The sequence below is a fragment of the Bubalus kerabau genome, chromosome 20 (assembly GCF_029407905.1).
Source record: "Bubalus kerabau isolate K-KA32 ecotype Philippines breed swamp buffalo chromosome 20, PCC_UOA_SB_1v2, whole genome shotgun sequence".
Taxonomy (NCBI): domain Eukaryota; kingdom Metazoa; phylum Chordata; class Mammalia; order Artiodactyla; family Bovidae; genus Bubalus; species Bubalus kerabau.
This window is the reverse complement of record NC_073643.1, coordinates 34,670,223-34,692,283: the sequence shown is the minus strand read 5'-3', so window position 1 is coordinate 34,692,283 and position 22,061 is coordinate 34,670,223. Positions and strand designations below refer to the sequence as shown.

The window sequence follows — 22,061 nt, the reverse complement described above, 5'->3', positions numbered from 1 at the left end:
ACTAGGGCCATCTAGGTTCAGCAGAAAGGCAACAATACTTTAATTCTCAAAAAGTGAAAGTGCTCAGTCATGTCCGACTCTTTGCAACCCCGTGGGCTATACAGTCCGTGGAATTCTCCAGGCCAGAATACTGGGGTGGGTAGCTGTTCTCTTCTCCAGGGGATCTTCCCTACCCAAGGATCAAACCCAGGTCCCCCACATTGCAGCCAATTCTTTACCAGCTAAGCCACCAGGGAAATCCCAATTGATCTCAGAGAGAGGAGTAGCTATTTTTCTAATTTTCTGCAACAGTCTTTAACCTGCAGAGAGATAGTGATCTGATTGGACAAACCTGGTCATGTGCCATCTCTATTTCCATAGCATGGGATCAGATTTACCTGAAACATCAGACTAACATTGTAAAGAGAGTAGTTCCACAGAGGAAAATTAGTATCTTGTTGCCAGTAGACAAAGAAACAGATGCTAGGTGTGTAAAAACAACAGCTATGTTACAAATTGATGCTGGCATCACCAAACCTGTGCTTCCAACAGGCATTCTGGAATTTTAAAAATGCATAAGAAGTTAGGTCTCAGCCTGAGTTTGTGCCCTAACTTGTGCCATCCACATGTTGGGCTGTTTACTTAAAATCTGAACCTTACCTTCCTATAAAATGTGGATAATAATAGCTTTTCCAGAATTGCTGCAAGCATGAGCTGAAATACTCTATATAAAGTACTTAAGATTTGCTCAGCAAATGTTATCCCCCTCACTTTCTTTCCCAGTGAAACCACTTCAGCCGTAGATGTGAGCTTCTTATGAAATTAGCCCTCCCTTTGAGAGGGGCATAGGAGATAGTAGCCTAGGGAGTATCAAATCTGTAGAAACCAAGCACTGTTTACAGGCTACATCAGCCATTACTTCCCAAAATCCAATTCACATTGTTCAGTTTGATCAATAAACGCAGATGCAGGTTGGTCTCTGTTCACTGGAGAGAGAGACTCTATGCATCTTTGCAGTGACATACTATTTCCTATTTCATCTTCAAAATTCATTTCTCTCAGAATCCTGAGCATCCAAGGCCATCGGTCTCTTAAGGAATATTGGAGGTCACTCAACCCATCGTAATAATGAAATTTTAGGGCTGAATTTAGCTTTTCTTTTTTATTGGTCATCACTAATAAAACTTGATTGATTACTATTTTTTTCCTGGACATTCAGGTGCTGGAAGCTGTCTTCCAAATTCAGCCATTAGAGAAATGCATCTTAAAGTACCAGACCGATGGCATCTCAGCCTGGCACTTTTCATCATGGAGCCAGGGCTGAAAGGGAGCTGTCCTTCAAGAAATGTTAGCCTTGGTTGATACATATTTTAATGTGAATGCCAGCTGAAAAACTTATGCTAGTAATGTTGCAGCTCTTCCATAGCTTACAGTTTCATTTATTCATCTCTCATTAATGTGTCTGGTTCTTGAATGCCATCTAAATAAAAGTGGTCTTGGATTGAAAGCGATCAGGATAGTGTAAGACATCTAAGGATAGCATTAGCTCCTTCTCCCTCCTGCTTCTTGAAGAAGCAATAAAAGAGATTATTTCATTGGGGTCAGTATGCAGGGGTCATACCCCTGGTGGTAAATGAGATCGTTTTAGGTAATAATAGAATACTAAATAATAATGAATGCAGAGTAATTAATACTTCTTTTCAGTTTCTTTCTGTCAGTCTGATGTCTTGAAGAACTCAATCAGGTACTACTATTGTGTCTTTAACACCTCTCTAAAATCTGCTCATTGTCAATTTTCTTTTTTTAAAACAGACCAAAGATATCAGTTTAGGAGGGCAGCAGTATCTAACTAGATATAGTAACCTTGTTTGGGTGAAGGTTATGTTTATATTTTTCATGTGAGAACAATGCTACTACCCTACCACATACAGCAAGGAAATAAAGGTCTCTTTTCATATAAATTCACTTCAGTAAAAGAAACATTTCCTCAAAGTGGTAACCTACGGCTTAAAACTCAGATAGAGAGCTCTCTATTTGGGTCATGGCCTCCTGCTGTTTCTTTTGTCCTGAATTCTTGTCTATAAACCAAGGATCCCTAGTTGGGTTTGCAGCCTGCATACAGGGAAAGATGCAGAGGCCTGTGGTCACATGACCTCCAATTGGAGGAGTGATAGAGATGCTGAGCAGACATCCTACAGGCTACCCCTGATGGAGATCTGAACTGAAGGAAGTACTTGGTGAGGACAGACCGCTTGCTTCTGCCAAATGAATGAATTCATCCCCAGTTCCATCTACTAAAATACACTTTCCAAATGTGGAACCGTGGCCCTAGAGAAGAAATTCATCTGACAGAGAAACAGTACCACTCAAGACCAAAGAAAACTTGCTCCAGATCAAAAACGATCCTTTCCATCATTCTCTTGGAATCTTTGATTTGCCACAGCATTAGCATTTTATAAAGCTGATTTAATTAAGAAGACCTTGATCAAATTCCTCAGTACCTAGAACACACCCAGCTTCTCACCTTCTTGGCTTCCTCACAAACACACACATATATTTTGCTCCAGAAATTCTGAATCACCAATAGTTCCCGAAGTCCAGCTTTCTAGACAACAATTCTGGGTTGTGCACAGGTTTACCTCCACTGAAAGTATCCATCTCTACTTTGTTTACATTGCAAATTACTATTCATCCTTCCACATTTACATCAGGCATCACTTTCCCAAGCCTTCCATTGGCTCTGGAGAAGGTTGCTTCAGCTAATTCACAGTTCTTCCCCTTACTAACAGTGTGAACATGGGCAAGTTACCTAACTTTCCTTTTGTTCCATTTCCTCCTCTCTAAAATGTCAGTAATACTTCTCAGGTCCCAAATAGTATAAGTTGATGTGTCTATATGTTGCAAGTTGATATGTCTACTTGTGCCTATATGTTTCAAGATGTTAAGCTTCTTGGTCTAAACTGCACAAGACCAAAGAAATGGCCAATTAAAAGATTCCAGATTATTGCCTAGTGGTTTTATATCAACTATGCTCTAGGCTGATGCATTTCAGAAATGAATTGATCTTAGGATGAGTGTGTTTTGTGGATTTACGTACCGGACGTGCTTTAACTCTCTGCACTGAGGGGAGACATTGTTCAAGAAAGTTTGCAAAATAAGACTTACAATTGAAAGGAGGTAATTTCAGTATATTCCTTCTTATAGAAAGGAGCTCTTATGACCCAACAAAATCGTATAACAGAAAGCTGCTGCTGCTGCTGCTGCTGCTGCTGCTGCTGCTAAGTCACTTCAGTCGTGTCCGACTCTGTGTGACCCCACAGACGGTAGCCCACCAGGCTCCCCTGTCCCTGGGATTCTCCGGACAAGAACACTGGAGTGGGTTGCCATTTCCTTCTCGAATGCATGAAAGTGAAAAGTGAAAGTGAAGTCGCTCAGTCATGTCCAACTCTTAGCAACCCCATGGACTGCAGCCCACCAGGATCCTCCATCCATGGGATTTTCCAGGCAAGAGTACTGGAGTGGGGTGCCATTGCCTTCTCTGATAACAGAAAGCAGTACACCTTTACTCAGAATTTTACATTAAGCCCTGTTGTTACAGTGATAATTTTTTTCTTTGAGAAAAGTTGTCATCTCAGAAATTGAAATGAAAATGGTGTTTGAGCTTGGTACTTGAGATTCAAGCCAACTTATAAACTCAGAGCATTAGAAAAAAATTCCTCAAGCCTGTCTTCTCCCCAAATCACATCAATTCAAATAAATTTTCAAACTCTCTCCTACTGGCTGGGACTCAGGTAGAGATCCATTTCAGCCTGCTACATGTAGAATGGAAAATGATTTTAAATCAACAATAAATAAACACTAGAAGCCCTTGCTTTTGTTACTCTGTTTCTCTCTTTCTTTTGATGGCTGATTTTCAGTCCTTTCCCAATTTCTTTCTTTGCTCCAGCCAGCCTCAGAAAATACTTCACCATGAGAGCAGTTTCTATATGTGTTCCTCTTCTTGCTCAAATAGTACATCGAAATGAATCTTAATAGTTTAGCAAAATTGAATTTAGCTTCTCTAGACCATAACAGTTAGTATTACTCCATTGTGAGCATATCTGGATTGTAATTAAGAAAATTCAACATTACCACTGACACTGAATTGCTCTGGGAAAATGCCTAATTTACATACAGCTATGCTAGTTTGATATCTTCCACATCTGGTGAGTTGTGGAGGAAGGTGTGACTGTGCATGCAAATTGGAGACACACACAATGAGGACAGAAAACCACTCTCAGGAGTGTCTATATGTCAATTGAATTTCTGAATTTGAATGCCAAATAAAAGGTCACTCTTTGACGATCGTGAATATTTAGTAGTTGGTGGATAGAAACAGCAGAATCCAGCCTAGGCACAAGTATCTGCATTCATTCATTCATTCAGGTAGTCCAGATATTTATTAAATACCTTCAGTTTTACTTAGGATTGTATTAGCTGGCGAGTAATAGAATCCCCAACTGTAATATCTGGAGTAATAGGAATTGATTTTTCTTGGATAACAAGAAGTCCAGAGGCTTGGATTGTTGATGTTGATTTAATGACATAAGTGCCAGCCTTGCAGCCATTTTCCTGAACGTTCCTTGGTGAGAGCCACTGAAGTTGCAGCTGTCATTTAAATATTCAAGGCAGGAAGTGGCGGGTGAGGGGGCAGGTAAGGAGCAGGCTAGCAGTGAACTTTGTAGAACTGGGGTCTAGGATGGCCTCAGCCACAGTCTGATGGTTGGCAGGCTAATTACTCCAGGAGGGCATCAGATCGGAGAGCTCTTCTCAGCTCACATGACCTTTCATCATGGTCAGCTCAGCATTCCAGAGGGCAGCAAGCCCCAAGCAAGCAAAAGTGCTTTCGATCTTCCTGTAGTGTTTGCTAACTTCTAATTAGCTAAACAAAGCACATGGCCAAACCCAGACAAAAGGAGTGAGGAAATAGACTTCATTCACTTCCTGATGCAAGGAGAGGTGAAGTCACATTTTAAAGGGTGGACACAGAAGAAGAGGAAGACTGTGCAGCCATTTCTACAATCAAAATGAAAAGGTAGTATCACTTGACATAAAGAAATAGTAAATACAAAAAATAAAAATCAATCAGAATTACTAAATTCAAGAAGACTCTACAAACCACCATGGTTACCACAGTCGTCCCCACCTCCTCCAGAGGTCTGTAGCCCTCAGATGGAGAAGTACTTTTCTGGCTTCTAGGTATTGCTGTTGAATTTTAGGAACACATTACCTCCTGCTTCCAATTTAGGTAAACATAGAGGTTTTCACAGAGAAGGCAGTGGCAACCCGCTCCAGTACTCTTGCCTGGAAAATCCCATGGGCGGAGGAGCCTGGTAGGCTGCAGTCCATGGGGTCGCTACGAATCGAATCAGACACAACTGAACGACTTCACTTTCACTTTTCACTTTCATGCATTGGAGAAGGAAATGGCAACCCACTACAGTGTTCTTGCCTGGAGAATCCCAGGGACAGAGGAGCCTGGTGGGCTGCCGTCTATGGGGTCGCACAGAGTCAGACACAACTGAAGCAACTTAGCAGCAGCAGCAGAGGTTTTCATGGAGAAGGCAGTGGCAACCCACTCCAGTACTCTTGCCTAGAAAATCCCATGGACAGAGGACCCTGGTAGGCTGCAGTCCATGGGGTCACTAAGAGTCGGGAATGACTGAGCGACTTCACTTTCACTTTCCACTTTCATGCATTGGAGAAGGAAATGGCAACCCACTCCACTGTTCTTGCCTGGAGAATCCCAGGGACAGAGAAGCCTAGTGGCTGCCGTTTATGGGGTTGCACAGAGTCGGACATGACTGAAGCGACTTAGCAGCAGAGGTTTTCAATTTAGCATGAAGAGTAAGGATGTGTGGCTTGAGGCAGTAGAACTATCATTCTGAACTTTTTGCAGCTGGGTGCATCAAAAACATTGCAACATTTATATTGCTGGCTTTCTTTGATTTTCTAGCCTTCCTTTTACTATCATCATGAACATGAAAAGTTGCAAACTGTCAATGTTGTGAATTTACCCATATATGTGGTAATTTCTAAAGGCTAATTCTGGTTGTTTAAATAAAGTTGTTTGATATTTTAGGCATTAGGTATTTAAAAATAAGGACCTTATATCATTTTTCATTTGCTCATCTACCTTAAACTCATCATAAAGCTTTGACATCACTTTTATGTCACTCAGACTGCCTATATTGAATGATGATAAGCATAGAGCATATAATCTATAGCTATTTTCTGATAAATGAAGCTGAACTTTTCCAAACTATCCCAACAATTCCACCAAATTGACCATCCTAGTTGTAGGGTATTGTATAAGAAAACATAAAGAAAGCACCAATTGTTATTTTGCATTTCTCAAGGGATTGGTGAGTGAAGGCATATGCCAAAAAGATACTGCACAGTTCTTGCTGAATTATAAAAATAACCAGTTATCAAAATATTTTGCCATTTCAAGCACATACACACAAATAAAATTAGATTCAAGAGCACTCTGTGATCAGGGTTTACACATCTCATCCTCACATGAAAGTTGGGTTATGTTTTCTGAAGTTTAATTATAATAAATCAGAAGGCATCAAAGTCTTCCCCAGATGCTGTGTGAGCATGGTAGCATCACAGCGTGTTTTTGTCTTATTTTATCAAACATTTATGAGACAGGTGTATAAAGCACTGACTGCCATAGGCTCTTCATCCAAGCTTCAGCTCAGCTCAGCTCAGTCACTCAGTCATGTCCAACTCTTTGTGACCCCATGAATCACAGCACACCAGGCTTCCCTGTCCATCACCAACTCCCGGAGTTCACTCAGACTCACGTCCATCAAGTCAGTGATGCCATCCAGCCATCTCATCCTCTGTCATCCCCTTCTCCTCCTGCCCTCAATCCCTCCCAGCATCAGGGTCTTTTCCAATGAGTCAACTCTTCCCATGAGGTGGCCAAAGTATTGGAGTTTCAGCTTCAGCATCAGTCCTTCCAATGAACACCCAGGACTAATCTTTAGGATGGACTGGTTGGATCTCCTTGTAGTCCAGGGGACTCTCAAGAGTCTTCTCCAACACCACAATTCAAAAGCATCAATTCTTCGGGGCTCAGCTTCAGTCCTCCCCAAATTTCCATGCTCTCAGTTGTACTTTGACCAACCACGCATAACATCCTAATAAAATAAGTTTAAAAATAAAATAAAATTAAAAAAAAAAAATAAGAGAAACAATGTTTCGCATTCAATTCCCCAGGATTTGGCTTCTAAGGCAATAGGTAAAGTCATGTTTGAGACACTTCTCTCCAGCTTACTGTCAATTTGCAAAGATCTGAAGAGGCCTAAGAGGTTCCTGGTGTCCTGTTCTCTCTCCCTTGTCTGAAGTCTCCCTCAGTGCCAAGAACATCTCACTGGGAGTTTGAACTTGCCTTTAATCTAATCCATTTAGAAAATGACTCATATGTATGCCTGTGGCGGATTCCTTTTGATATTTGGCAAAACTAATACAATTTTGTAAAGTTTAAAAATAAAATAAAATTAAAATAAAAAAAAAGAAAATGACTCACGGTTTATTGAATAAAATCGAGAAAACTGATACCTTTTCATTAGGCTGACAAAGTGTTTTCTACTGCTGGCATCTGAAATATGTTTTCTATTTAAATTTTATTTATATCAATCTTCTCTAGTGGGAGCAAAATTAAAATGAAAGACCTTACAATTAGTGTGCAACTTTCCCATTACAGCTCAGATAGCAGGTACTAGTTTTGCAAAGGATCTTGATGCCAAGAATTTTCTGAGAGTAATTTAATATTTGAGATCGCTTACAACCTGGAACCAACCAAAGTGATAGTTTTGTATGTCAATAACTGTAAAAGTGATTACCTTACCTATGAAAAGGAAAAAATGGTACTTAACTAATATTATTTGATTCTATTAAATCTGTAGCCAGTTTAGAAAATAAACTATATTATATAATCTAATAATAACCTTTAAAGTTACCTTTTCAAATTGAGAAATAAATACATCCCTCCAAGGAGCAGTTTCTTACATTGTAAGAACAGAGAGCTAGCACCCAAAATGTATACAGATGTGTAAGTGTCTTGAAAGTTGCTTGTAAATATCATTTTAAAATCTGATTTCCCCTTTGATTTAAAATGCAGAACCATTGTGGAGTTTCTCCTATACCCACATCATTGTTAACCCCTCTCCCCATTTATTGCCATGAACGTAAGGGGATTGAATTTACAATCCATAGGGACACAGAATTTCAGAAGGACAGCATAAGTGCTTGTTCTTTCAGAAATAGCAAGATTTTCCACAGCAGCTTGGCTAAGCCTGAGCAATCCATGTGCAGTAGCCACATACTATCCACTGGAGACCTCCAGGAGGTATCAGTGCACGCTAAGGACTCCAACATAGTGGTTTTGGTTTTGTTTGGGGCTTAGTGCCTTCACTATGCCATTCTCTCTTTATTCTGTGACAGCCCTCTCAGTCAGATTTCTTCAAGGAGGAATTATTCACAAATAAATTGAGACCTTATTATTGTATTAGGTCACTCTTTTGATAGTCAAGTTGGACTATGAAAGTTGGCAGTTAGCTAGGCTCGCTAGGTAAGCAACATGTTTCTGTAACATGTTACCCCTCAAAAGACAGACAAAATCCATAATTCACTGAAATCATTAGCAATGCAAACAAGTACTGGTGTAGCTGTGCAGGGAAATGGATACTTTCGGTGGGAAATACCAGTTAGTATCAAGTTTCTGAAGGACTCATTGATGATATATATCACAAGCACCAAAGTGAAATCACTCGGTCATGTCCACCTCTTTGAGACCCCATGGACTGTAGCCTGCCAGGCTCCTCTGTCCATCGGATTTTCCAGTCAAAAATACTGGAGTGGGTTGCCACGTCCTTCTCCAGGAGATCTTCCTGACCTAGGGATCGAACTCGAGTCTCCTGAACTGCAGGCAGACTCTTTACCATCTTAGCCACCAGGGAAGCCCAAGCACCAAACATTTTTTTTTTTTTTTACCTTTTGACTCAGAAATTCTGCTTGTTGGAATTCATGCTAGAGAAATAAATACGTTGCAAAGATGTATGTGCAAGATCATTCATATAAGCATCCTTTCTAATAGCAACCAACCCCCCCCCCCAAAAAAAAAGACAACTTTCCAATAACAGGGGATTGGTTAAATCAGTTATGCAGCCCTCCTATGGGATATTATGCAGGCATTAAGATAATGATGCCTCTTACTTAATAATAGGCATGGGGGAATGTTTGTGATTTAGTGTTTAGGTTTTAAAGAAGGGTACAGTACATGTGGTATGATATGGTATGTGTTGGTAAATACATTTATTCAAGCAATTTAAATATATATATTGACCACCTACTATGTGCTAGCACTGTTCTAGCCATTTGGAAATATAAAGTCCAAACCTTCATGGAGCTTACCATCAGTGGGAGGAAAGACAAGTATTAGGTCAATAACATATTCTATAAATTCAGGTAGTAGTATGTGCTATGAAGAAAAGCAAAGCAGAATATGAGGGGAAGTAGCAAGGTAAGAGAGTATGAATTAGTTTAGATAAGTTATCAAAAAAAGGCCACTTAGAGAACAAAGAATTGAAATTAGGCTGGTTAATGTCAATTCTCGGAGAAGGCAATGGCAACCCACTCCAGTACTCTTGCCTGGAAACTCCCATGGACGGAGGAGCCTGCTAGGCTGCAGTCCATGGGGTTGCTAAGAGTCAGACACAACTTAGTGACTTCACTTTCACTTTTCACTTTCATGCATTGGAGAAGGAAATGGCAACCTACTCCAGTGTTCTTGCCTGGAGAATCCCAGGGACGGGGGAGCCTGGTGAGCTGCGGTCTATACGGTCGCACAGAGTCAGACACGACTGAAGCGACTTACAGCAGCAGCAGCAATGTCAATTCTGGAGAAGGAATGGAAACCCACTCCAGTATTCTTGTCTGGAGAATTCCGTGGACAGAGGAGCCTGGTGGGCTGCTGTCCATGGGGTCGCACACAGTCAGACACGACTGAAGCGACTTAGCATGCATGCATGCATTGGAGAAGGAAATGGCAACCCACTCCAGTATTCTTGCCTGGAGAATCCCAGGGACAGAGGAACCTGGTGGGCTGCTGTCTATGGGGTCTCACAGAGTCGGACACGAATAAAGAGACTTAGCAGCAGCAGCAGCAACAATGTCAATTCTGGGAGAACATAGCCCAGACAGATGGGTAGCCAAATAAAAAAGAGAGCTTTACAGGTGTGCAGAAGAGCTAGAGGGGGAGAGAGATGGTAACAAAATGGGGGGAGATGGGTGGAGATAGGGATGGTGGAAAATGTGGGTTGAGAGATAGGAGGGGCCAAGTGATGTGGATCTTTGAAAGCCATTGTAAGGAGTTTAGGATTTATTCTCTGTAATGGGGACTGTTGGATTAAAGAGATGAATGATAGGAAATTATTTGCATTTTTAAAGATCATTTTGGATGCTATGTCATGAATACTCAGAGGGAAACTCTAGGAAAAACATACCCAAATGGAGCAGTTTATCTCTGCCTAATGCAATTAGGTTTATGTTCCTTTTTCTAATTATCTGTATGCTTTGAATTCTAGAAAAGAATATTTATTACTTTTCAAATTAAGGAGGGGAAAATGTAAAGTTTTCTACGGTTGGAAAAAATAAGAACAACAAAATTTCACTTCCTATTTACTGTAAACTTCAGAGTTATTCTTTAACATAAAATGTTAAATTTGAGAATATGAGAAATGTACAGGATTTTTTGTCTAATAACTGATTCTTTGTGTTCTTTCTTAACCATATATTTTAAATTATGTACTTACATAAATGCAATATATATATGAATTAAATTCAAAAATAAAGGCATCGGTTTAAGGAAAGCAAGACCAGCATCCAGTGTTTGAATTATAAGTGAATGTGTGGATAGAGTTGTCATGTATTAAAAGCACGAAATAAACCAGAGACTCCAGTCCTGGTGTCCAGACCACAAAGAAGGATATTACTGCTGGCAGGAATTAGGAGTGCTCCTTTAAACTGGCAAAGGGTCTGAGAATTCTCTTACCAGACAGCCTTTTTCTTTTTCTTTTTTTTTTTTCTTTTCCCTTAAATCAGTGGGGATGATACCCTGCATCCTGATAAGACAGCCCATGACAAGTACAATACTTCTTTGTGTTTTATCTTATAATTCAGGTAAAGTTAACCTTTTACCTCATAAGAAATATATTTATTTGCTTCCGTATGAAGATACTTTGGTGATTTTGGTGGTTAGATTACCTCCTGGGTGAGGACTTCTTTCCTGCCATCATGCTGACACTCTAAATCAGATCCGTTTAGTTTCCCTTAAAGCACATCGTATATTTCTACATATCACAATTTGTAAACACATGTTACCCCATCATTACATACAGTGTATATCTCCCACAAGAGATTGTGTGCCACTTTGGGGTAGAAACCATGTCTCTTTTATGTCCAGCACAATACTTAATGAATAGTTTTCAAAGGAATAAAAGATAATTTTTTTCTTCAAATACCTTCAAGGAAAACTATTACTCAAGGAGACTGTACCACATTTATCTTGTGGCTTTAAGTATGGCCCATTTCACAATCCACATCCTCACCTCTACCCTCACCAGGATAAAACTGCCTCAGTTTGAAAAGCACTAGAATAGAATTAGTAGAAGAGAAGTAATGCTTATCAATTCTATCATCAGCTATTAATTCTGTGTATGTCTCTGAAATATATTATAGGTCCCATAAAGTAGTACAGTCTAATCAGTACAGTAAAAAAGCAAATATATGTCTCCCAAAACTGGAATAAACTTCCATTAAAAAAGGCACTCATTCTCCGTAAAGACAATTGCATGAATGCATACATAGCTGGCTAGAGGACACATGGATAAATAATAGTAATAATTTTCCCTGTGTTGAGCTTTAAGCTTATTAGGTATTATGCTAAGTATCTTATTTCATTGAAAATTCACAATTACAGTGGTGATTTTTATTAACTCCATTTATAACTCAGGAACCTGAGACTTGAACCAAAGAACTTTCAGAAGCCATTCTACCAATAAGTGATGGAGTTAAGGTTCAAACCTGAGTCTCTCTATCACACACCCAAGAGTTTAGAGTCTTAACCATTCACCAATCCCTCCAAACTGGATCCAGTTCTTAAATGTGAGCTTACAGAAAAGAGGGAGCTCAGAATATCTACAGACAATGGTATTCAGTGCCTTTAATTTTCTGTTTCCTTTGATAAAGACAATCACACACAGGGCGTCACTGCAGGTCTTTTGAAGAAGAGCCTCGTAGCAGCTGTTCCAACAACCTGTGCAAAAATGGAGGCTGGAGAGCTGTCCCATTCTTCTAGTGGAGTCCCAGCCATTGCTTTAAATTGCGTGACAGGTTGCACAAAAATGAGCCTGGAAATTTGTCATGATTGATGTACTTATAACCTACTTCTGGGAACATGAATGCAATCATATGTTCAATCATTTAATTTATGCTCAAACTCTCATAAGTCATAGAAGCAAGCTGAGAGTTTGGCATAATATTGAAGAACAATGGTGTAGTTGCTAACTTTGTGAAGAACTGCCTTTTCTCTTTGGGAATGATTTTATTCTTTTGAGTACTAAAATGATGCCGATGATGATAATAATAGCTAATATTTATTAAACATTTGCTGAATGCTAGACAATACTAAGTGCTTGGGATGAATTTCTCATGTGATCCTCACAACCCTTTGAAATTGTCACTATTTTTTCTTTCTCTTTTTTGTTTCATTGTTTTATTCATTCATTTATGAGTGAATGAACCTGTCTTAAGCTACTGTATGCCATTCAAAGGTGAATGTAATATGATCTGTGCCCTCAAGGAATTCACTACTTAGTGAGTAGTATGCATGCATATGAACTGTTTGCTGTCGCTGTTGAGTCGCTAAGTCATGCCCTACTCTTTGCGACCCCGTGGACTGTAGCCTGCCAGGCTCCTCTGTCTATGGGATTTCCCAGGCAAGAAAACTGGAATGGGTTGCCATTTCTTTCTCCAAGGGATCTTCCGAATCCAGGAATTGAACCCGAATCTCCTGTTTGGCAGGTGAATTCTTTACCCTTGTGCCACGAGGGAAGCCCCTGGCACATGAGCTAATAAGTTAATAATTAGTGTCCAGTGTGGTTAGGATTAAATTAACATGGTTGAGATACTGGCAACTGTATTTCCCCCACTGGTTCCTAACATCACTTTCCGCTCTACCATGCTTCACGATTCTAGAGCAGGCATCCAAAAATCAAGACCTGTCGCTTCTCTGTCTGAATGCAGCGGTGCTTACCTGGCATTTCAGGTGCTTGCTTCTTCCCTTCTTGCATCTTGCATATCACTGCCAAATTCATCTTCCCCCAGTCACCCCTATAAATAGGTCCTCCCTTTGCTTGGAAAATCAAGAATATTCAATGATTTACCTTTCCTTAAAAAATAAGTTAATGACAAAACAATTTTTTTTAAGCTCAGGCTCCTTGCTTTAAGAAACTTCTACAATCTTACTAAGAGTTTCTATTTTCCTACTACTCCCAATCGTAAGGCTGCTGTTCTAGTACATTATCATATTTACTACTGGAGGAGCACTTTTTGTTCATTTATTTCTCTTTACCATAATTCATGCTAAAATGCTAATAGTGTTCATATTGAAAAACCCTGAGCTAAGCTGTAGGCTCTGAGGGTAGGGACAATGTCATGTTCATTATTTTATTACTCTCAGCAGATCAGGGAGCTTTGACTAGGCAAAGTACCCAATAAATATTTGCTGAACCACAACTCAAACATTATCTACTGAAATGATTTTTAAAAAGGACAATTCTAGACAGTATTTTTTTAATATATATTAAACCCGTTGCTTATTATATCCCATTCTATTTTCATGGGGAAATTCCTCACAGTGAACAACAACCCAAAAAATAAAAAAATGGGATTTCTGCTCCATTTACAATTTATCACCAAAAGATAGATTCACTCTCCTTTTATAGTCTCTCTTCTGCTTGATAGCAATAGGACCTGGTATAAGGGCAAAATCAAGACTCATGATTAAAGTGGCCTTAGTGATTTTAAGAATCTCTCAAGGAAAGATGAACATTCTTGAAAAAGTTGAAGATCAGATATTTCCCTGAACACGGCACATTCATAGAATCTCAGAATCCCAGGGTTAAAAAGGACTTTTAAGGTTCTTTTTCATAATCAACACAGATAAGAGAGAGTTGGGTTTTGCAGCTGATATTTAATTAATTCAGTTCTTCTAAGAGAGAAAAGTTCTTAGAGCAGTTAGGCATCTACCTCATGTTTCTTATGGATTCACCAAGTGTTCACTAGTGGGAATTTCTCTTAAAATGCTATGACAAATGAAGCAACATGTAGCTGAGACTAGGAAGAAACAAGTGTGATCAACTGTTCCTTTCCAAATTATTTTTTAAGTTAATTTTGCAAAAAACTGAATGCTTTTGTTTTCTGCAAGTGTTCAGGTTGATACAGAATTTATTTTCAAAAATAATAGAGGAGAGAGAATTCATTCATCCATTCATAAGTCAATACATGTTTTTCTTAGAGAACTATGATTTTTAAACTCACAACTAAAATGAGTTAGCACTGTCATGGTGCAAAACTTGAGTTTTTGTGGTCAAGCAGGCCTGAATTCTTGCGTAAATTTCTGAACTTCTCTACCTGTGTAAACTCAGGAAAGTTACTTAATCTTTCTGGGCTTTATTTTTTTTAATCTAAAAAAACAAACAGTCTCATGATATCTACTTCATAAGATTGCTTTGAAGACTGAAATAATACATTTAAAAGTATATAACATAGAGACACAAAAGAAGTATTCAGAAATGTCAGTTATCACTTGTATTATTGAACTGACCATTATAATGCAAGATATCTTAGAATTATTTATATTTACAGTTTTATTATTATACTTATCTTTGTAATAAAAATTATTAAAAACAACTAACTAGCATTAATATTAGCTCATTTTATTAAATCCAATTGTTCATTCTTTGTCCAATATTCAGAAGGTTTTCAGTAGCTTCCAAATTGGGAGAAGAGAAGGCAATTTTTAAATCCTTTCTTTGTGAATTTTTAAAAAGATATATCAGGAAATGCTCGTTAAAAAAAGGGGGGGATGAGAAACTATATTTTGACCTAGGCCATAAAATAATAGGTATTAAAATGACTGTGTAATGCACAAAGCAGAAACAACACAGGTCTAATAGCATCTTAAGAAAAGTGATCCTGGAAAAATGAACTAGATTGTAAAAAGCCGGAGGGAATACTAAGTCATCAAACTCCATGTAGGAGAAGCAACTGTAATACAAATTTTTCGAGACCATTGGCAGATCTGGGACATTTTTATTCTTAAAAAGCTTTTTCTCTTTCCCTCCATGCTGGTGGGTCTTTATAAACTTGAATTGAAAGTGATACTCAGGATTTGAGGTGCATTCCTTTTCCTACAGCCTACGTGTTCATTCGGGAGATATTAATGCTTGAGAGAAAGGGGAGAAGCTGCTTTGTTAGCTTGCAACAAAGTAGGTCAGCTGTGAGAGGGCAAAGAGCAGTCTGAAGAAGACAGAACGGGGTCCTTTAGAAAGAGGCAAAGATACTAACGGCTGACCTTACCAGCAGTTGTTCATTATCTGTGAGCCTCTGTGAATGAAGGGGGACAAATGCTAAATCTAAGACCTTTGGGAAAGGCAGTTTCCCCTCCGAGCAAAGATTATAGGGTCTCTGTTCTTGATGGTTGAGATGCAGGGCACAATACTGAAATATTAGGTGGGCTTTAAGGGGACAAGCGTGGCAAGTGTCATTGGCTTGTGTGTGACTGAACTCTAGCCAGAAGGGAGCCTCAACTTGGAAGCTCTCAAGAAGCACCGCCAAACACTGACTTGTATCTTACGTTCCTGAAAGCTTTGCCATGTGGTTTTATTCCCCTTCAACACAACATACGCTTTTCTTGCTTCCAAAATATATGCTTCTCTATTTAGTATTGTCAACCTATTTGTTCACAAAAATAAGGCCTCTTAATTCATAACAAGATTCTTCTTCTTCTCCATATCCTGATGCTGAATCCTACTATTAAAAAGAAAATTATTCAAAGCGTTCATAATCATTTTGGACCCTCTAGAATAGTGATCCCCACCATTTTGGTACCTGGGACTGATTTAGTGGAAGACAGTTTTTCCACGGACTGGGTTGGGGGGGATCTTTCAGAATGATTCAAGAGCATTACATTTATTGTGCCCTTTGTGTTAGTCGCTCAGTCATGTCTGACTCTTTGCAACCCTATGGACTGTAGCCCGCCAGGCTCCTCTGTCCATGGAATTCTCTAGGTAAGAATATTGGAGTGGGTTGCCATTCCCTTCTCCAGGGGATGTTCCCAACCCAGGGATTGAACCTGATTCTCCTGATTGCAGACAGGTACTTTACCATCTGAGCCACCTGGGAAGCCCTTTGTGAACTTTATTTCCAATGTAACGCCACTGCTGATCTAAAGGTGAAGCAGGTCCATGGTCCAGAGGCTGGAGACCCTTGCTGTAGAGGATTTGTGTTTCCTGTTTTTAGTCCAAGTTTTTCAAAAATATCACATTGTTTTGCATATGGATAGAACAATACGCAAGATTTTACTTCCTCTGCTTGCTCTATCCAATAGATTTGTGTTTTCTGTGATTTGGTCTAGTCTACATGTAAAGTGAAGTCGCTCATTCATGTCCAACTCTTTGCAACCCCATGGAGTGTAGCCTACCAGGCTCCTCTGTCCATGGGATTTTCTAGGCCATAGTACTAGAGTGGATTGCCATTTCCTTCTCCAGGGGATCTTCCCAACCCAGGGATTGAACCCGGGTCTCCTGCATTGCAGACAGACACTTTACCATCTGAACCACCAGGGAAGTCCGTCTACATGTAAGGTGTATATCAAATGTAGGCAAAGTTACCCTTGAAAAAAAAAATCTTTAAATTGACCATATAATAGAGAAGATATGATTTTGCATATATAATCCTGCAGAATAATTGTTGTTCAAAGGGAAGTTTGAGGAAGACTGAATTCTAAAGGAGAGGACGTGTGAAATAAGAGAAGTGTGGAAGAGGGAAACTTAAATGCAGATAAATGTCTGGATGTTTAAGCCATTCTGCTTCTGAGGTAGCAGTCTGATCTCTCTCGTGTACGCTGGATGGATAGAGAATTTTAATGTGCTCCTGCTTCCCTATACCATGAACTCCATTTCATTTTAACATTAATGCCCTGTGATGTCAAGAGATGTCCTGTGGGTTCTTTGTTGTTTTGAGACAAAACATCATGGTAGAGACAACGTGGGAATGTGAGGGATTGAAAAGTGACTTTATTTTATTTTTTTTATAAAGACCTAGAGTTCCAGTTCAGTGTAAAGACAGCCATTTGGAAAGTATCACAAAAGAAACACTCACAGATATGTTAAGGATTTTTCATGAAAAAGCCAGGTGAATTTGATAAAAAATAAAAATAAAAAAGCCAATGCACTGAGGATCCTCAGAAACAACCAATGCTTATGCAGAATTCATTTTCACTCAAGATATTAAAGCTCTGGGACTGCTTGATTTGTACTGAGTGAATCCAGTCTCTAGTTTTATAAAATCTCATTATCCAAAAAAGTGTGCTATAAATCCAGCCACTAAATTCATCGCCAGCTTCCTAATGTGGTCATCCTTGGTGTCACCCTAAAAAGTAGAGCTGTTTTATCAGAGGCTCAGGTTTTAAATTTCCACTCATATCCCCTCAAACACATTGAAAGGAAACACACTGAAAGCTCACATCAAATATACTTTTGACTGTAAACAAATAGTTTCCTTTATTATCACTGTTGGTTTTAATTTCTCAGGCTTTCTTGTGTACTTTCCATTAATTTTTTTTTTCTTTTTTTCAGTAGACCTTTGAAATTCTCAAAGACCCTAGGCTGGGAGATAAACCCTAATGCTAGGGATAAATAAACTGGCCTTTCTGAAAAAGAACAGCTCAGTCAGTCATTCTAAAGAACATTTAGTCCTTTTGTCCCTCACTGAAAAGAAAGTACGAGATCCTTGATCTACAAAACTAACACAGAAGTTTCTCTAAAAAGTGAATGTCGTCATTCTTCATATTTTCATCATACAAGGAGATTCTGGACAAAATGTAGCTTGATGAAACCAGACGGCATCATTATATTTGCATTTTAAGATGTTTTAAGTTAAAATCTTACTCTTCTTAATAGTGTTCTTACCCAATCATGAAAGGTTCAAAAGGACCTAATGCATCTCATAGAACATTAACATCTATAGAAAGACACAGTCTCTCGCCCAGATTGGGTGAATTGCAAACAAACTTGTTTCCTGTCTTTGCACAGCCTCCATTGTGATCGGGAAATGGTGGTGTGAGATGGAGCCTTGTCTAGAAGGAGAAGAGTGTAAGACACTCCCTGATAATTCTGGATGGATGTGTGCTACAGGCAATAAAATCAAGACCACAAGAGTAAGTTGTTTTCTTTTTTTTGAAATGTCTCATGCATGTTACAAACTGTACTGTTTGCCTTTGTGTTGTATAAAGAACACCCAGAGAAGCTTTGAACAAGAGAGAAAGAAGCCTTTTCCCCAGCAGAAATTATTTTTGATGGTTCAGATCAGTGTCCATCCATCAAAGAGAAGTTAGAGATTGAACTTGACTTCTCCATACTGAGCAGTTTAGTGTTTCTGTTATGGACTCATAAACAAAGCTAGGCTGCCATCGCCAAAGGGAAGAGGGGCAGTGAGGCAGGTATTTGGATAACGCACTGGACATCTATGGTGCTCAGAATAGATAATAAAATAAGGATCTTGCCTAATTCATCCAGATGGTTTTCTAAAAAGTTCTGCATTTAAGTACTGCTATTTTCTAAAGGTTGTTTAAAGGAATTTTTGATGCTCTTTTAGGGAAATGAAAGGTTTCTCTGATGTGAATAATTGTTCTTTGCTTTGTGTGGTTGAAGCAGGAATTGGCTTCAAAATATGTAATGATGTGTATCAGGCTACTCAGCCCATCAGAACTGGTGTCATGAGGCTGGAACAGGTTAGAGAGGCCAGTCTAGGCCAGTTGTTGACTCTGTAGTTACTGGTTCATAAGAAAGTTTGAAAGTTCTAATGGGGGTACCGATGGGGGTTCTTTAGGGTATGTAAGACAGTAACTATTCACTATACAAAAGTCTATTAGTACAAAAGTCTATTTGTATTTTAAGTCAGTATGGTAATATGTACATGAACCATGAGAATATCAGCCTTGTTATCTGTGTATATGTTACAAGTATTGGGTAGTTTTTAAAGCAAGCTCCACTAGTTAAAATTCCAATATGTTGAACTTGTAAGTTTCCAAAAGAATGATCTGAATTTCAAAGGGCATATCTGATTCCAGCCCCTAAATCATGAGTCTTAACCTGGTCTTTCTTCTCAGAATTTTCCTTTCAAAAAATAAAATTGGTTCTTGCATTTTTGTGATGCAGAAAATATAACACTTTATGAAACTTTTTATAAGTGAAGACTCTGTTTTTCTAGTTTAGTTGCCTATACTGACCACGTTAGCCAGTAAATGGCTCTACCTCCCTGGCTTGCAGCCAGAAGGCTTGTCGAAACCATCCTATCTTGTTAACCTACAAATTGAAGGTGCCAAGAAGTTCAATCTGGAATATTGTATTTCATTCCAATGAAACATCTACAGAAGAGAGTGTTTAAAACTGAACCTAGTTTGTGCTACTTACTCCAGAAGTCATCTTAATTAGCTGGTCTGGAGTATGGATTTTTGGTTTCCCTTTGGTTACATTTTTCATGAAGATGATTTTACCAGATAATTTGAAGATACCCTCGCAAGTTAGTTTTAAGCTACTCTGGATTTTAGCCAGTATGGTTGGAAATCAGTAGCCGTTGTTTTGAACATGTTGTTGATATACTCTCTGCCAAATCTCCATTCCCTATTCCAAGTGATAACCAATCACCCTATATTGATGGTAATCCTTGTTCTCATAGTACCTTCAGACTTAAAACTCCTTAAAGAACAATAACACAAGTCAACATATTTCAGAATTTAGATATGTAAAATTCCAAGAGTACCAATGAGAAGACTCTTTGGCTGACAGAAAATAAAACGAAACAGAGAAATTGTTAGTGCTGCTTATTTGTGACCCATGTCACTTTCTTTTATTTGGCTTTCATGGAGTATATTTCAAAACCATCATGCTTACAGTAATACATCCTAGACATTCTTCTGAATCACCAAAGTATGGTGTGGAATCTGATAATGGTAATAGAGTCAAGTACGCACTGTGTTCACTATGCCACTAGGTGGGTTGAACGCAATCCAACGCACTGTGTTCACTATGCCACTAGGTGGGTTGAACGCAATCCAAATAGTTGAACAGTATAAGAGAAATAAATCACCCTTACAGGCAGTTTAAAAGCAGAAGATTCACCTGTTTCTGATGTGTGTATCTGTTCCAGGCAAGGAAATAAGAGAGTCCTCTATAGCCATGTGTGTGGCACGTCAGCCAACTAAGAATTCTCAAGTCTCTCTTTAGAGAAGGAAAAAGAAGGCAGTAGAAAAAGCTGAATGTTTCAGACCTTACGAAAACCCAAACACTGCAATTGACATATTTTCTTCCCCCTTCTTTACAAAGAAATTCATGATGAAATAAACACTTTTAAACACAAAAGCCACAAGTTAAGTCCAAATGATATACACAGGCACTCCATCCCATATAAATGGCTAACACCAGTCCTTAGATCATATGTTCTAAAAAATAGATTTTATATGAATTTTTCTAGTATGCCTTGTGTGTTTTTCCCCATCAGAGTATAAATATGCCTACACACTTCAAATGTTGACCCTAGCAACTTAACTTTTAAAAGTTTAAGTCACAGATGTATTTTAATTAGGAATCATATGTTTTCATTGTTCTTTAAGAAGTAATCTTTAGGGTAAAAAAGACCTTATTAAAGTGAAAAGAAGAATAAAAAATCATCTCTTTTTGTTCTATGGGTAAGATTGGTTCAAAGAGTTCTTTAAGAAAAAAACAAAAGCAGAAAACTGAAGAAACATACTCAGATTGCTAATGGCAACTGTGCATTTCCTGCAAACTTATTTTTTAAAAGGAGCTTCAGTGTAAAGAAATTTGCAGGAAAGATTCCTGGGACTTCAGTCTTTCTCCTTACCCTTTTTTTTTCCCTATAAACTCCCTATTATGTGAGTTACTTCCCAACTAATCATACTAAGCCAAAATTCTCAGCATTTTTTGAAATGTCGATAAACAAAAGATGGTTTAAAGTGTGCTCTAATTTAAATTTTTAGGATGCTCATTTTTCAAGGAAGGTGGAGAGTAGAAATTCAGTGTTTCATTTAACCCACCAGACACCAGAGAATATAGACTAGCCAGGGTAACAGGCCACAGTCTGAAGGAAAATCTTGGGGAAATTGGATCTGGGTGACAATAAAACTCAGAAGGAAGGAGAGAAGGTAAGTGGAATCAAGCAGAGGCTTCCCTTTCAGGAGACTTGGCAGAATAAATCATAGGGAAAGAGGAAACTTCCTGAATGCCACACCTTGGAGAGAAAGTAATCACACTTGAGAGGTGCTCCAAAAACATGGCATGGGCACACTAAAATAGATGCCTTCTGAGAAGAAGCTTGGTGTATCTGGGTGAAGCTTCTTGGCTAAACTTTAACACTGTTCCTGCTTGATCATAGCTTCAGTTGTTTTATCAAATTGCTTTGTTAGGAATTTGGAGCAAGACTAAACTACCTAAATATTGACTAGAGATTTTCTTCCTATGGTTTTAGATATCCATTAGTTTATCCCTTTTCTTTAAACTGATTTATGAAAAATGTAAGTTGGCTAAATTTTACCCCTGTTCCTACTTGATCATGGCTTCAATTTTTATTATTACATTGCTTTGTAGGTAGTTTGTAGCAAGACTAACCTGCCCAAATATTGACTAGAGATTTTTTTCCTATGGTTGTGGATACCCACGGGTTTATCTCTT

At 38.7% G+C, this 22,061-nt stretch overlaps 1 protein-coding gene across 14 annotated transcripts in view; it reads left to right on the top strand.

Moving 5' to 3' along the window:
• Positions 1 to 22,061, top strand: part of TAFA1 (TAFA chemokine like family member 1) — a 534,519-nt gene that overhangs the window by 331,547 nt on the left and 180,911 nt on the right. For 11 of the 14 annotated variants that reach the window (XM_055558389.1, XM_055558390.1, XM_055558388.1 and 8 more), the window contains exon 4: positions 18,408 to 18,532. In XM_055558389.1, the coding sequence (XP_055414364.1) occupies positions 18,408 to 18,532 (125 nt within the window). Of the gene's footprint in view, positions 1 to 18,407; positions 18,533 to 19,532; positions 19,557 to 19,643; positions 19,774 to 20,523; positions 20,551 to 22,061 lie in introns of those variants that run through there. The other 3 variants (XM_055558394.1, XM_055558387.1, XM_055558395.1) reach the window with 3 other exon arrangements.